We start from the raw sequence: 16,621 nt of genomic DNA, 5'->3' as shown, positions 1-16,621 counted from the left end.
TTTTTAGTTTGCCGCGTGAACATAGCCTAATAGTATCTTAGGGAGGTGCCAGTTATCCTATTACGTCATAATCACTAGAACAATCAGCAATGCGATCATTGTGACTATCAAATGGAGTAAAAATGTAACAAAAATATAAGATCTAGTCGTAACCGCGACACAACCCACTGTCCTACACCCGTAGCATTTTTTGCCTGCCGTCTCTGGTGCTCTGTATTATGGGGATAGGGTTTCTAGAGTCCCACTTAGGCCTTATTCACACAAACATATTTACTCTGTGAGCTGTCCGTTTTTCACGGATCAGTTGCTAAAGAAATGCAGAAAAAAAAGTTACGTGAAACCAGGAAGTACTTGTCGAGGAAAAATGGGCAAGAAAAACGGACGGCACACGAAAATCACATTTATATGAATGAATAATGTTTTTTGCCGACAAAAATCGGACACGCTTGTGTGAATAAGGCCTAAAGTCATGTCTAATTTAACCTGATTTCGTATTCTGCTCTGCTTGCAGTGATTGGAATATGGTCAATTGTAAAGATTTATAGGTAATAAAGCCATACTATATGTAAGACGCTAGTAGACAGGATGGGGGGGGGGGGTTATAGTATTGCACTAGAAGGTTTTCTCACTTTTCCTCTGAAAGACACCCCAACTTCTGTCTACCATATATATTCAAGCAGAGGTTACTAAAAGGAACAGTTTCCGATGAAGAACATTAAAGCGATAAATAAAGTAGAGTTAAAAAAGGAAAAGAAAAAAAAAAGTGGTATTTGCTGCTTCAATTCCCTGGAGATGATGTGTACCAGAAACAAGAGTCAGCCAGCCGGCAGAGTATCAGAACATCCCTCAAAGCCCTACCAGCTGCAGTTCAGATGGTCTGGCAAGTACTTTACAAAGGAAAACACTTTCTAATTTGTACTTCCACAATTCCCATGTACAGTCGGTTTAGCCGGAGCAGAATTTATCCAGAAAGGACTTAAAAAAGCCCAAAAAACCCCCCAAAAAAACAGAATAAATCAGTAAGTAGCGCAATGCATCTCAGAGAAATTCCTGGAATTTTTTTTTTCCATATAAGTCCTTTCGGAATCAATAACATTTAATACGAAGGCTGGAGACGGCTGCTGATTCATAGCAAAGAAATGCCGCAGCATTGAAAGGCCAAAAAGAAGACGCGCATCAGCTGGGATATATATATATATATATATATATATTTGCCCACCTCAGCGCATCATGTTAGAGCGTCTACATATTTTAAAACAAAAAATGTGTAACTTTGTAAATTCATTCTTTTTCTTATGTCACTCTGATCTTGTGTTAGAGTCCAGAGCTGCATTCACGGTTATGCGATCATTGGAAACCGTCAACAAGCTTGTTGTTAGACAGCTTACAGGAGCTCCTTTAATGGGATAGTTCGTTTTTGACACTTCCAGTACCTGGTGCTCCCAGAATGAAAATCTACAGAGCAAACATTGAGCAAGTGACGAATGCAGAGAGAATTCAGCTCGGAAGCCAACAGAATTGTGAATGTAGCTCTGGAGTACAATACAGGATCAGTAGAAGATAAGTAATGGAATACATAAACAAAGTTACTCAACTTTTTATGTAGATTTATTTTATATGTAAAATCTGAAACGGTGTTCAAAGATATACATCAACTTTAAAGAGGACCGGTCCCCTCTCCTGATATGTCTGTTTTTGTAAATTATTGTATTCTCCTTGAAATAACAATTCTGGAGCATCTTTTCTTAGAACTCTACATTGTGCTATTCCTCAGTTACTCCTCCTAGAAATGTATAAATAAATTGATAACTGGGTGTTACCAGTTGGGGATGTGTCCCTACAAAGACTGACCATGTCCAATCAGTGCTGACAGAGTAAGACAAGGGGAACGGTAACACCAAGTTGTCAATTCTTTTATAAATTTCTAGGAAGAATAACAGAAGATTGGTACAAGGCAACGGTCTAAGAAAAGATGCTCCAGAATGGTTATTTCATGGGGAATACAATTATTTACTAAAACAGACATGTCAGGAGAGGTGACAGATCTTTAAGTCTATAACTTTTAGGGTGTGTTCACACGGCTAACGATAAACACGGAGCTGTTTTCAAGGGAAATCAGCCCCTGATTTTCAGCCGTTTTTTATGCATCAAGTGGTTTCTACAGCCGTTTTTGGAGCAGTTTTCCTATTGAGACAATGAACGGCTTCAAAAACGGCTCAAGAAGTGACAAGCACTTCTTTTTGCGGGGCGTTTTTTTACGCGCTGTTTTTACAAACTGTCATGTAAAAAACACCCCGTGGGAACGAAACGCAGTTTTTGCATTGAAATCAACGGGCAGATGTTTGGAGGCGTTCAGCCCCCGTATTTTCAGCCATTTTTCGGGGGGGGGGGGGGGGGGGTTTATGGCCTGAAAAACAGCTGAAAATAAGCTGTGTGAACATACCCTTAGAATTAAGTCAAGGTTGCTACAAATAGGAGTAGACCAAAATGTACGCTGTTCTCTCCATTGAAGTCTATACAAGTTATAGGAACAGGCGGGTTATGCGCAGTTGTTTCTTCCTGTGGATAGGTCATAAATGTGTGACGTGATAAAACCCCTTTAAATGAATGAAAGTAACAACGACAGATCTCCAGAAGAGTACGTATATCCAGTGTCGTCACCTGTTGGGTGGTGTCCATTGTTTATAAGCATCAGTTTAAATATATTCAGCATGAAGTTAACAGCAAATCTAGAAAACCATGCATTAGGGAGGCTGACTTCCTACTAAGGCCCCATGCACACGACTGTAAAAAAAACTCAGAAATTGCAGACCGCAATACGGTCCGCAATTACGGACCCGCCCGGTTCTATTGGCCGTGCACACCTTTCTGTATCGATAGAACCGTGCCGTGAATTATGGAGTATAACCCACTACTTTTCGTTTTTTGCGGGCCGTGCTCCCATACTGTGATTACGGGCACGGCCGTGTGCATGAGGCCTAAACAGGTACAATGGGAACCTGCACTTTTCACCAGAGCCGCCCTCTCTGTCTCATACAAAAAACAGTACGTAGCATTTTGTATAGAAGGGGCTTCAGTGGATACGTGTCTGCACACCTGCCTGTAAAAGGTGTTTAACCGCAAACGCAGACTTCTTAGTACTTGATAAGTGTTCATAATGTACTGCCAAGATGTCATACATACAATCTACCATATTCTCTACACACAATACTGGCCGTGCCAGTACAGAGAGCGAAGCCAATTACTTCACCATGTACAAGTGAGAACATGAAGTACGTTCTCATCGATATTAGTTTCGTTTAACATGTGTGAACTTAAGCATAATTTAGTACATTACAGGGCTATTGCATTAATCACCTACTCCGTGGATAATCTGTAGAGAGTCAACAACCCCTTTCAGTCATAGAACGGAATACTTTCTTAAATACAGTTTCCCACTGTAATCGATCTTCTTAAATGAAGCTTTTCAGGAGTATACCATGATGGCCTATCAAAGTGGGATTGGTGGTTGTCCGATCCCAACAATCAGCAGAACAATGGGGCACTGGTGCTCTCTGGAGTGCCATGACCCCCCTTCAATGTTTATCTGGCACAGCGGGTCACGCACACATGCAGCATTACATGGTACAGCCTCCGTTACCTGACTGTATGGGTGCCTGGATAATTCGCTGCCACAGCTCTTCAATGTTTACCCAGGCACCCATACAAATAAGTGAATGGGGCTTAGCTGCAGTAACAGGAACAGCTGCAGGTCTGGACGAGTCGCTGTGCCTGGATAAATATTGAAGGGGCCATATTTGCTGCCCGTATGCCATGCTATGTGGCGGTTCTGGAGCCAGTTCCCCACCACTCACACATTGATTGTCCATCCTGAGGAGAGGGATGGAAAAACTTCTTTAAGGTCAGTTCACACAGAGTCTTTTGGCTCTAATTTTGACATGAAAACAGCCAAAATCGATCCCCATTGATTTGAATGGGAGACAGAGGCATTTTTTTTCCCAGGCGGATTTCGGCCACTCGTGGGGAAGAAAAAAGTGGCTTGTTTTTACTTGCCGCGGTTTCCCGTCTCTGACCTCCCATTGAAATCAAAATACCAGCGGCGCTCGTTGTTGAGTATTTTTCGCAGCGTTATTTGCCCTTCGACTGCATTAGGCTGTGTTCACACAGAGTTTTTTGCAGGAGGAAAATTCCTCCTGCAAAAACTGCTCCAGTAGGTTTTTGCACAGTGGTTTGACAAAAACTCGTCAAAACACTCGTCGAGGGTTTTTTTTCCTCTTTCTGACTCATTGAAATGGGGTTTTGGAGGAGGAAACCGCCTCAAGATGGGTCATGTTGCTTCTTTTTACCACGACGAGTTTTTTTTACTCGTGGAAAAAAAACTCGTCTGCCTCCCATTGAAATCAATGGGAGGCATTTTCGGGCGGTTTTTGAGGAGTTTTTTGGTGTGGTTTCTGCCCCAAAAAACTCGTAAAAAAACTCAGTGTGAACAGGGCCTTAGATGCAATGGCTGTGGGCAGAAAAACAGCGGGAAAAAAAGTGTTAAAACAACGCTGGCAGTGTAAACAGGGCCTTGCAGTTTTAACTCCAGCTTTGTTAGTCTCAACTTGTACCCTACAGAATACAATACATGAAAAAAACATTTCATGTACAATCCCAGCAGCTATAGCTATATATTCTACACATTCATATAAACAACTATATACAGACAGTAAGCATGACTCTTCGGGTATGTTCACACGGCAAACTAAAAACGGCCGTAAAATACGGATGGGTTTTCAAGGGTAAACAGCCCCTGATTTTCAGCCGTTTTTACGGACGTTTTTGGAGCTCTTTTTCTATTGACACAATGAAAAATGGCTCCAAAAACGGCTCAAGAAGTGACATGCACTTCCTTTTACAGGGCGTTTTTTTACGCACCGTTTTTTCAAGCAGCCGTGGAAAAAGCGCCCCGTTGGAATCAATAGGCAGATGTTTGGAGGCATTCAAATTCCGTATTTTCAGCCGTTTTTTTCAGGGCGTTTACAGCCCGAAAAATGTCTGAAAATAAGCCGTGTTAACATATCCTCAAGGGTATACTCTATGTATATATATAGTACAGTATGTAAGAGCGCTCTGTACGGATTTCCATCTGACGAGTGACAGCATTGCTAAGTACTCCGTGCTGAAGGAATAAGCTTCCCGCTCTGAAGGGTTATCTGTTACAACACTGGGTATTCCAGATTAAATAAATACGAGGACACACACTATGTGAGAGAACTGCTGATGAAATGCAGGTGGTCTGCTGGCGAGTGTATAGCTGTATACCACATGTGGATCAGAATGAAATGACATCATTAAAACAGAATCTGCATGACACCATCAAAGTAGGATTAGATTATCTGGCCTGCTAACAAAATTCAGTTTACCAGGAAACCATCATCTGGTCAGCACGTCTACCTCCAGGGAGCGTCTACGTCTCAAATAGCTTCAGATTTAGGGAATGATTATATCAATTTACATATATATGTATTGGTGCGTGTATGGAAGCACGGGCATGTATGAGTTTGCGGAATTGACATCCCTCCAGAACATTACGTATACATTGATGAGTTAATAAACATGTGCATAGGTTTATTCCATAATACATCATTGAAAAGAGAAGCAATAAAATAATAATCAACACGCGCATCTTCCCTGAATGATAGACTGAAGCCTGAAACTTGTCGGTCCAATGAATTTTTAGCCAGCGGCGCAACGCAAAGCCCCCTCCCCAAAACGTCACATGCCCTATGAGGCAGAGGACTTAGGTGCGACTGCAGCTTCTGAACCCAACGTGTGGTCATATGTGTATGGCCCGTGTATCCGAGCTTTGAACATTCCTTATTTTTCTTACTAATAAAATAATTGGCCTTATATTTACAATCTCTAAACAGCGGCAGACTGACATTGCTTTGCGCCTCTAGGCTCAGCTTATGGACTATAGCCAATAGGCCATGTTCACATCTGTGCTAGAGGTTTTGTAAGAAGCCTCAGTCACAGATTCTGTAGATTTAGTGGTGAAAATAATGCTGCAACGCCATTTTTCCAGTCAAAACGACGGACACATCGAAGGAACCGGTCATACCCCATTATAAAAGTCAATAGGGTCCATCGGGCGCTCAGTTGTGCGACAAAACCATCACGGCGCTGGGGCTTCCGTTATAGAGGGTAGCCACAATGCACATGTGAACAAAGCCTTAAAACGGGTTTTTCAGGGTTTTATTTTGCCTAGCCCTCTTATTCACAAAGAACAACAAGGCTTTTCATTATGGGTTTTAAAAAATAGAGAAGTATGTGACCCCAGCAGACAACTTTTTTGCGCAATGTATGGGTGACCCTTCTTTTTTACACATTTTTCCTATGTGCACATGGGAAGCAATTACTGACCCCTGTACATAACTTCTGTCCCATGTGCTGCCCATCTTGTGTCCTAGTTTGTGAATGTAGTGCAGCGTGCGTCACAAAAAATGGATTTGGTGTTTGGGTCGAACATTTTATTTTACCTCTGGGTCTTGCTCATTAGCTAAAGGCTGCACAAACGTAGGGGTGTCTGTAATATTCTAATTTTGGGAGAGTTCGGTATTAATAAAAACATATGCACAATAAAACGCCTATTTGGAGGGTCTATTTAACGCACGAAACCAAGAATTTGGTCACTAGACTGAGACATAAGATTATATCTGCAGTAACTCATTCTAGTTTTTCTGATCTGAGAAGACACGTGGTCATTCTCAATGAACACTTGTTGGAACATCTAATTCAGCGATGTACTTCTGGCACCAGTCCAGGCGTGCCTTTGTGCCAGCGCATAATTCCTGCGAATCCAGAATGCTAGGCTACAGGAAGAATATAATGTTGTATGAGATCATGCCACGCAGGGAATCCATCACCAGCTCTACATAGAGCATTAGATATGTCCTTTCAACGTAGAATTATTAGGATAATTATTAGGATACAATAGCCGTTCGGGATGCTTTGTTACATCATGATCCTCTTTTGGAACGACATCTGTCTATAATGAGCCACCCACTATTCCGAAACTTTCAATGTAACACATATTGGTTCAATGTAATAAACATGTAATAATATAATATTACATATTTGTACTAGAAGGAAAGATTTTATCCATAATAAACCACATTGTTATCTTTAAGTTCCTGAATATCCTCTTCATTTGGCATATCGGTTACCTCTAGAGAGGCAGCAATCCAGAAATGACGGATAAAACAGATCAGAACATTCAATTCAGGCTCTGTTTCCATTTGCGTTATGCTTTTTCCAACACTGGTTCTGGTATTTTTCACGACAAGAATAGAGCAGCCTACAGCACAGCACTATTCTTGCCATCAAAAATATTGGAGCGCGGGCAGAAACCGGATGTACCCAAATAGAAGTCAATGAGATCTAGTAGGATACATTCAAAAATTGATAGCGGTCATGGCTTGATTATGATCCTAAGCATAACACTAGTGTGAACAGAGCCTTCAACATTATGAAGTCTCTGGGGAACATTGGGGAAAAAAAAAAGTAGGCAAAGAAGGTTAATTGTAGTAATTAATGAAGTTTCTTTTTTTTTTAAAATCAAACCAGTTTTTATTGATATTACAACATACATTATAAATCTCATGTACATCAACTCAATTCCAACAGTCAATACATTTTCGGTTTTGTACATCATATACAGTTACATTTAACATAACTCCTCCTTCCCTCCATCCCACCTCCCCCCCCCCCCCGCAGTACCTCCTCCTTTCCCTGACTCGTATAACCATTCGCTCTCCTGCCTCATACTTATTTATCAATAATCGCCTCCTGATCATTTCACCTTACGATGTTTCCTACCTCCCTGCCGTGCCATAATTGTGTACCCATTTTCCCCATTGCTTATCATGTTTGTGTGTTGCCCCACGTTTTAGATATATCCGATGTTCCAATGCCACCATGTGATTAACGTATCCCACTAGTTCAGACCCCTCCGGGGGATCCGTATTCAGCCAATATTTCGCTATTAATTTCCTAGCATGATACAAAACCTTTTTTATAGCCAGTAATTCAGCTCCATCTCCTCCCTCTTCCCCCATACAACCCAACACATAGATCTTAGGTTCTAACGGAAAATCTCTCCCAAATACCCTCGCTACCATGCCTCCAACCTCCTTCCAGTAATCATTCAGCTTCGGACAACCCCAGAACATATGCTTTATGTCTGCCCCTTCAAACGAACACCTGGGACACTCCTGCGTTGGTCTGAGCCTCATTTGCATTAACACCTTAGGCGTCCTATACACTCTATGTAGGAGAAAAAGTTGTGACCTCCAGTGTGCTACATTAATGGCGAGCATTTTGGGCGATTCCAGTATCTCCTCCCACTCATCATCAGTTATATTCCCCACATCCTCTTCCCATTTGCATCTGATCTCCCCCATCGGATCTCCAAGGAATTTGGAAAGTAATGTACCATAGATCACAGAAATAATCCCTTTAGTGTCCTTTGCTCCCAATACCTGTTCCATCACTCCCATAGTAGAGCAGCTCAAGTCCACCGACCTACCCTGGGCATGTGCCGCGTGACGTAACTGGAGGTATTGATAAAACATCCGATGTGGGAGTCCAAACTCCTCCTGTAGCTGTGAGAACAATTTGAGACTTCCCCCCTCATATACCTGGTATACATATCTGACCCCAGCTTGTTCCCACTCCTGAAAACCGTCCAAGGTATTGAATTCCCATAAGTATGGATTGTCCCATAGAGGCATATAATTGGAGCACCCAGTAACGCCCAGTATTTTTTTGCATTCCCACCAGACCCTATGTATCAATAGCAAAGTCGGTTTCTCTTTCGCCTCCCTCCTCAGTTTATGAGACTCCATTGCCTCTAGTATATCCGTGCACCGACTCAAATAATACACCAGTTTCCCACTAGAACCCCACTCTTCCCTATTCTTCCAACCTTTAAAGTGTTGCGCTTGGGCTGCTAAATAATATATCCACGCATTTGGAATAGCTAATCCTCCCTTTTCTGTTGGTAATTGTAATTTTTCCAATTTAATCCTGGGGATCCCCCTTTTCCACACTAAGTCCCTAAACAAATTATGTATTCTCCTGAACCAGTATTTAGGCAACCACACTGGGGCATTATGCACCACATAAAGAACCTGAGGCATCAGAATCATTTTGATCAGGTTTGCTCTTCCTAGCGCTGAAAGTGGTAGCCCAAGCCATATTCTAGTCTTATCTTTTAGTTTGTCCAATAATGGTTTCACATTCAACGCAACAAAATCCTGCACCCTCACCGAGACCTTAATCCCCAGATATTTAAATTCCTTAACACAAGGTACAGCAATTCCCCCCACCACCAGTGGCACCTCCAATGGTTTGAGTGGCAGCAATGCCGATTTGCTCCAATTAATTTGCAACCCTGAAAATTTACCAAACCGTTCCAATACCGTCATTATCACCGGCAGTGACCTAACTATCTCTCCCAGGAATAGTAAAATATCATCCGAAAATAATGCTATGCGTTCCTCCAGCTCCCCACATCGAAATCCTTCTATACCCGGATGTTGCCTTACCATATTTGCCTGAGGTTCGATCGCTAGAGCGAATAACAGCGGGGAAAGTGGACATCCCTGACGCGTCCCCCTCTCCAGTCTAAAGGAATCTAACATCCGCCCATTGGCTAATTAATGAAGTTTCTAATAAAATAAAAAAACGATGTTACCAATGTTTACCTACATAAATTATAATTCATCCTCCTTTAGCAAATGTACATAAGGATTGAAGGTCCATTTCCTAAATTCATTCATTAGTAAACAAATAGCTATTTGCTTATTATATGTAATTGTGGAAATTATTTACATTTAGTATTCCCTAAGGAATAAATATATATTTTATGTTAACCACAGCATATTATGTGTGAAATGTAAATAATAGGTAATAAATAATCTCACCTCATATTTCCCTAAATACATCTGTGGCAACAATCTGTTTTCAAATAATACTTAACAAATCAGTATATCACATACCCATTTAACTTTTCAAAAGTTAAAAAAAATTTAAAACAAATTCTAAACAAAAAAAAAAAAAACCGGGATGGGTACATCTTTCTAATATACACTTCTGCCTCTATGAAGTGATTGCAATGAAACGACTGGCTTGGTTCACATCTACGTCGAAGGTTCTGTTAGGAGCCTCCGTCGTAGATTCCATCAAATTTGCCCATGGTCTTCGGTCATGTGACGGATCCGTCACAGCATGGTATTAAATTTTTCAGTTCCTATGACGCAACAGAAAAACTGAATTCTTAGCACCGGTGTGAACCCAGCCTAAAGCCACCATTACACCGGTCGATTTTGGCCTGTGCAGCGATCACTGATCAACGAGACATAGTTGATCAGCGCTCATTTGCTCCTGTCACAAGGAGATATGTATGGAAACGAGCGGTCGTTACGCCAATCGCTTGTCCCCATACATCATCACGTCGGCAGCGCGTCTCCCTGCTTACACAGGGAGATGTGCTGCCGACAAAGATAAGATTTTACTTTTTTAAAACGATACGATCGGCAGATGAACGAGCGTTTGCTGGTTCACCTGCTGATCGCTGTCCTGTTTACATAGGGCAATTATCGGCAACGAGCATTCTAGGAACGCTTGTCTGCTCTATAATCGCCCAGTGTAAAACCCCCTTTATGCAGAGTATTTTATGTGCAGAATTGCCTATCGATAACACGTAATGAATGTATATAGCAGTGCTTAGGACATAGCCCAATCATCCCATGGATGCCTCAGGAAGGTGTGGATATTTAAAGGTTGCCACATCTGGACACTAAATCATTACAGTATAGAACTCCTTTAAGAAACGATAGATTATTATTAGCATTGTTCACTTGGCTTATGTTTTTAATATAGCTACATTTTAAAATCAGTATTTTTTTCCCCCTCATTATAACCTTTATGTTTTTAAAATAGTGAATCTCGGTTTTCATGGCTCATTTTCGCTTATTTCCTAGGCTAAAAAAGCTGATTGAACAAGAAACATCTTACCAAGCTAAAAAAGAGAAAGAGAACCACGAAAAAATAACCAAACTCCGTGATGAGCTCACAAAGTTGAAGTCATTTGCGTTAATTGTGGTCGATGAGCAGCAGAGGTTGACTGAACACTTACAAGAGCAAAGTGCCAAGATCCACGAGCTAACATTAACTGCCCAAAAAGCACAGGATAAACTTGTCATCGTAGAAATAAAAGCAGAGGAAGAAGAGCAAAAAGCAAACAGATTTGAAACAGAACTTCAAACGCAGGAAAGTAAGTTCTTTCAAGAGCACGAATCCATGATGGCCAAACTAACCAGCGAGGAAACTCAGAATCGCCAACTCAGATTAAAGCTGGCAGCTCTCAGCAGACAAATTGATGAACTTGAGGAAACAAACAAGACACTGCGTAAAGCAGAGGATGAACTCCATGACCTAAGAGAGAAGATGAATAAAGGAGAATGTGGAAACTCAAGTCTCATGGCAGAAGTGGAGGAACTGAGAAAACGTCTGCTGGAGATGGAAGGCAAAGACGAAGAACTCATAAAAATGGAAGAACAATGCAAAGATCTCAATAAAAAACTAGAAAAAGAAGCATCACAGAGTAAAAGCCTCAAAGTCGATGTAGACAAGTTAAGCAAAAGAATTAATGAGTTGGAAAAACTGGAAGACGCATTTAATAAAAGTAAACAAGAATGCCAATCTATTAAATGTACCATGGAAAAAGAACGAGCTGCCACCAAGCAACTGTGTAATGAGCTAGAAAGTTTAAAAGTTCGTACACGGGAGCTGGAAACGATTGAAGTGAAGCTTGAGAAGACGGAAAATATTTTAAAGGAAGATCTAACCAAACTAAAAACCTTGACGGTGATGCTTGTCGAGGAAAGAAAAACACTAACAGAAAGAATCAGGCAAACGGAGGAGAAACTAAAGTCAGCCAATACACATCTACAGCAAGAACAAAGCAAAGTGACGACAATCACTGAGAAATTAATAGAAGAAAGTAAGAAGTCCCTGAAGTCTAAGGCAGAATTACAAGACAAGATGCACACAATCACAAAGGAGAATGAAGATCTGAAATGCAAACTACGGGCAGAGGAGGAGAAGGAGAATGACCTAATGTCGAAAGTTACTGTCCTCAAGAAGAAACTTCAGTCACTTGAATCTATTGAAAAAGAGTTTCTGAAGAACAAAATGAAACAAGAAAGTAAGCAATCAGAAGCATTTTACCAAGAGAACAATAAAATTAGAGAACTCACGCAAGAGGTTGAAAGGCTAAAACACACCCTTACGCATATGAAAGCAATGGAAGATGACCTCATGAAAACAGAGGATGAGTTTGAATCTCTGGAGAGAAAATATTACAATGAGCAGCAGAAAGCCAAAATGTTTTCTGAAGAACTTGAAGTTATAAAAATGGAACTAGCAAACTACAAACTGGCTGAGAAATCGGGATCATACCAAGAAAAAGTATTACTTACAAAGCTGAAGGAAGAAGAGGCAAAGTCAGGTCACCTTTCTAGAGAAGTGACAGCCTTGAAAGAGAAGATCCATGACTACATGAAAACAGAAGATAATATTTGTCGTTTGAAAGGGGATCATTCCGTTCTTCAGAGGAAGCTCAATCAACAAGAAAACAGAAACAAGGAGTTGTCAAAGGAAATGGAGAATCTCTCGAAGGAACTTGAAAGGTATCGTCGGTTTAGCAAGAGCCTAAGACCTAGCCTAAATGGACGGAGAATTTCAGACTTTCAAGTGTTTTCAAAGGAGGTGCAAACAGATCCAACATATAATGAACCACCTGATTACAAAAGTATTGTACCTTTAGAAAGAGCAGTTATAAATGGACAACTTTATCAAGAAAGTGATAATGAGGATGATGAGACAAACGATGACGATTCTACTATGGCTTACAAATGCAACTCCACAAATGGAAATTCTATAAACAACAGAAAACAAACTTCTCCGTGGACAAAACCGAATAGTCAACAGGCCCAAAATGGGAAAGTAAATTTGAAACAAAATGGAAACTACATCCATCCAGGAGACATGGTCCTTACACATACGCCTGGACAACCGTTACACATCAAAGTCACACCGGATCATGGACAAAACACAGCCACACTTGAAATCACAAGTCCTACTACAGAAAACCCACACTCCTTTACAAGTACTGCCATGATACCAAATTGTGGAACTCCAAAACAAAGAATAACAATTATTCAAAATGGTTCATTGACGCCTGTGAAATCTAGAGTAATGGATGGATATGTAACACCGGAGCAAGTGTCACCACTTACAATGACTTCTTTTGTACGACCTAGGACCCCGGACTCATGTGGTTCCATAACTCCTGAGAGAACAATGTCCCCTATCCAGGTATTGGCTTTAACGAGTTCATCTAGTTCACCAGATCGGGTCCTTTCGCCAGAGCCTATGGAAATTGGTGGAACTGCAGTTTTCCGAGTTTCCCCGGATAAACAGACTGGTTGGCAATTTCAAAGGTCAAACAGTTCTAGCTCCACTTCAAGTGTAATAACTACTGAGGACAATAAAATACATATCCACTTAGGAACGCCCACCAGTCCCTTCATGCCAGTGCAAGAGAAAAGACATTCACTGACTAATGGGATTCCAAATAAACCCACAAATAAAATCACCAGCAGTATAACTATAACACCAACAGCTACTCCACTTTCACGGCAATCACAAATTACAGTAAGTAATATAAATAATTGATCCCCACCCCACCCAAATCCCATTTCCTAGAAAATACACAATTTTTGCACGATTCACACATTTTGAAAACTTTTATTTCTGGAGAGCTGTGTTCATATTAACATTTGTTTTTATATACATTTAGTTTACCTGGGTGTGCATACACTGTTATTCTATTTTTACATTTACCATATCTGTATGGAGCACATATTAAAATTGAGCACTTTTATTGAATGCATTTCATGTAATTTTTTCCCACAAAGTTTGTGAGTAAAGTCTTTAAGAAAACTATGACTTCAAAAGAAAACGTGATAAAAACATTTTTTCCTTAATTATTATTATGGTCTATTAATTATATAAAATCCCACACAATATGCTTTAACTAGTTTGATTTACATGCTGGGTATGTTCAGATATTTAAGAGTACCTGAGAGCCGCACCAAATCATTGCAAACAATGATTCAGAAACGCGTTAAATACACATGGCCTTGCTGCAAATGGTGGGACTTTTTTTTGTAATTTTTTTAAGAAAACAAAACATTTTAAGAAGCAGTTCTAGAAACGTTCCTAAACCTGCTTCTGCAGAGACGTGCATCGTGATTGTGGCTTGTTCAACGTCTTATTAAACACTGCAAACACTTAAGGGTCAGAACATGCTGTAGTTAGTAAAAAAAAAAAAAAAAAAAAGTGTGGTTCTTTAAGGGGGTCGTCTGGTTTAGAAAATCTAAGTTCAAATAATCTATTTGGGAATTCGAGTTCATAGAGGATCGGTTTCTCTGTTCCAGATGCTCATCTATTAGCCAGTGGAAATATGGACTACAAAAAGAGTACCTCTCACTTTGGAGGACTCAACGTGTCCACGCATTACAATTACAGCCCATGGATTTCAATAGTAATTATGTAATACCTAATTTCCCCAGTGGTGGCACTGCAGGAAAATGTAACACTTGCTCCTCTGTTTCCCCACAGATTATAGCTGATCGCTGTAGGTCTCAGCATCCACTGTTTAGCTAATCATCAGGGAACCCTTCCAACATAAAATAATTATCCATTGCAAACAACCCCTTTAACCGCATAGAGTAAATGAGACTTAGTGTAAAAACATACCAGTACTAGCCCTACTACAGCTCTAGCCACTAACTAACCCCCCAAAAGGATCACTGGGATGTTTCCAGTTAGAACTGCATTGTAATATTTCTTGTATGACCTCTCTAAAGCTGCCTGTTCGGCCGACAGCTATGCCCTTCGACTGAGGGTGCACGTGTATTTAATAGGGGGGGGGGATAATAGGTGTCTGGCAGTGGCTTATCTCCAGCTAGAACAAAGGATGGGGCACGTTCAAATTCAACAAGCCCGATTCTTTTCACCCCAACATCTACCGTCGGGGTCAAGTTGGGACATCCTTAAACGCATCAGACAGTCGGCCAGACCCACCAAAATCTACGCGTTTGGCCGACTATCATCTGATATGTATGGGACCTTTTACATACACTTAAAATTTTTCTTCTGATCCAACTAATGTACCGGGGACTATCACTACATTTCAAGACATCTGCTAGAATGATTACAAGGTGTTCCTTTACGGAGATCCCCAGCAATCAGTTGTTATTTGTGATAGAATCTGGCATCAAGATAACTTACCGTGCAAAAATCTGCTCATGTAAAAGCACCCTAGTAGGGTATTTGAAATTAATTTTCTAAATCAGACAACCCCTTTAATGTACATCACTGCAAATGTATTTTAAATCAATTGTAGCCAAAGATGACTAGATACCTCGCTGACACGTGTCACCAGAAGAGCCAATAGATCTTTCCAGAAATACATAAATTGTGAACACCACATGTGACGGCAAGTCCTGACTGTCGGAGGTAGTCATTATCTACCATTACATGGTCCTTTTTCCATACGATCATCAAATTAGACCATAGGATTAACCCTGTATGGCCAGCAGTGCAGCATGAATCACTTGCTGCCCATAGTAACTTTAAAGCACTTTTAAGAGTGGGCCAAATAAAAAGACTTGGCTTGGATTTTATCACTTCATTACAAGGTGAGTTGTTAAACATAGAACGGATACAAATCTCCATACCGCTCAACCTCAAGTTGTCCATATATTTATCATTTTAAATGGGTCAAGGCTTCCCTTTATAACAGAGCCAGGACAGTTATGCCAAATCCAATTTTTTGAACAGACACCGACGAAACAGATGGACTTAGAATGGGTCCATGAGGTTTCTGCAGTTGCTATTTATGCAATTCTTCATCTATTCTTTTTGGTGGTTTATTAGGCGGAGTTCACACGTTGCGGATTTGGTTGAAGATTTGACGCAGATCTCACCCTTTTACATTGCAGAGTGTAAAATCTCCAATGAAAATGCGCAACAAAGCCGTGATTTGTGAACTGAATGTTACACGGAGATGCTTTCTCGTGACCAAAGTTAAAAAGACACCATTATGTTCTTTTAGGACAGAGACATTAACTGAAAACCGCCTAAAGTCACTCATATTCCAGTAAAAAAAAAAAAAGTGAGTCATTAAGGCACATTTATAAACTTTTCTTCTCACCAAATAATATGGAAAAGCGTCCTCAACGTATTGCAATCGGCCCCCTCAATTTACATCAATTAAGGAGACTCCCCAGGGAAAATGTAGGATTTATTTATGTAATTGAAGCAAATGATGCAGTTGAACGGGTGCATAAGTGGAATAACCTCATCATGTCGACATCTGTGCTGTACCAACTAGATTACCACAGCGCTCCTATTAAAGATTATTTATCTTTCTAACTGGGAATGAAACGGCCTCGCACTTTCCATGCTGTCTAAACCTAATGACAGAGCGGCTACTGAGAGACAT

At 40.6% G+C, this 16,621-nt stretch overlaps 2 protein-coding genes across 2 annotated transcripts in view; one reads left to right on the top strand and one right to left on the bottom strand.

Annotated features, from left to right (window-relative positions):
• CMSS1 (cms1 ribosomal small subunit homolog) overlaps positions 1-16,621 on the bottom strand; it is a 338,049-nt gene that overhangs the window by 288,354 nt on the left and 33,074 nt on the right. The window lies entirely within an intron of this gene.
• Positions 1-16,621, top strand: part of FILIP1L (filamin A interacting protein 1 like) — a 250,010-nt gene that overhangs the window by 223,012 nt on the left and 10,377 nt on the right. The window contains exon 5 of the mRNA XM_075854439.1: positions 11,028-13,764. Within this exon, the coding sequence (XP_075710554.1) occupies positions 11,028-13,764 (2,737 nt within the window). The remainder of the gene's footprint in view (positions 1-11,027; positions 13,765-16,621) is intronic.

The sequence above is a fragment of the Rhinoderma darwinii genome, chromosome 2 (genome assembly GCF_050947455.1).
Source record: "Rhinoderma darwinii isolate aRhiDar2 chromosome 2, aRhiDar2.hap1, whole genome shotgun sequence".
Taxonomy (NCBI): Eukaryota; Metazoa; Chordata; class Amphibia; order Anura; family Rhinodermatidae; genus Rhinoderma; species Rhinoderma darwinii.
This window is presented reverse-complemented; position numbering and strand designations above follow the sequence as displayed.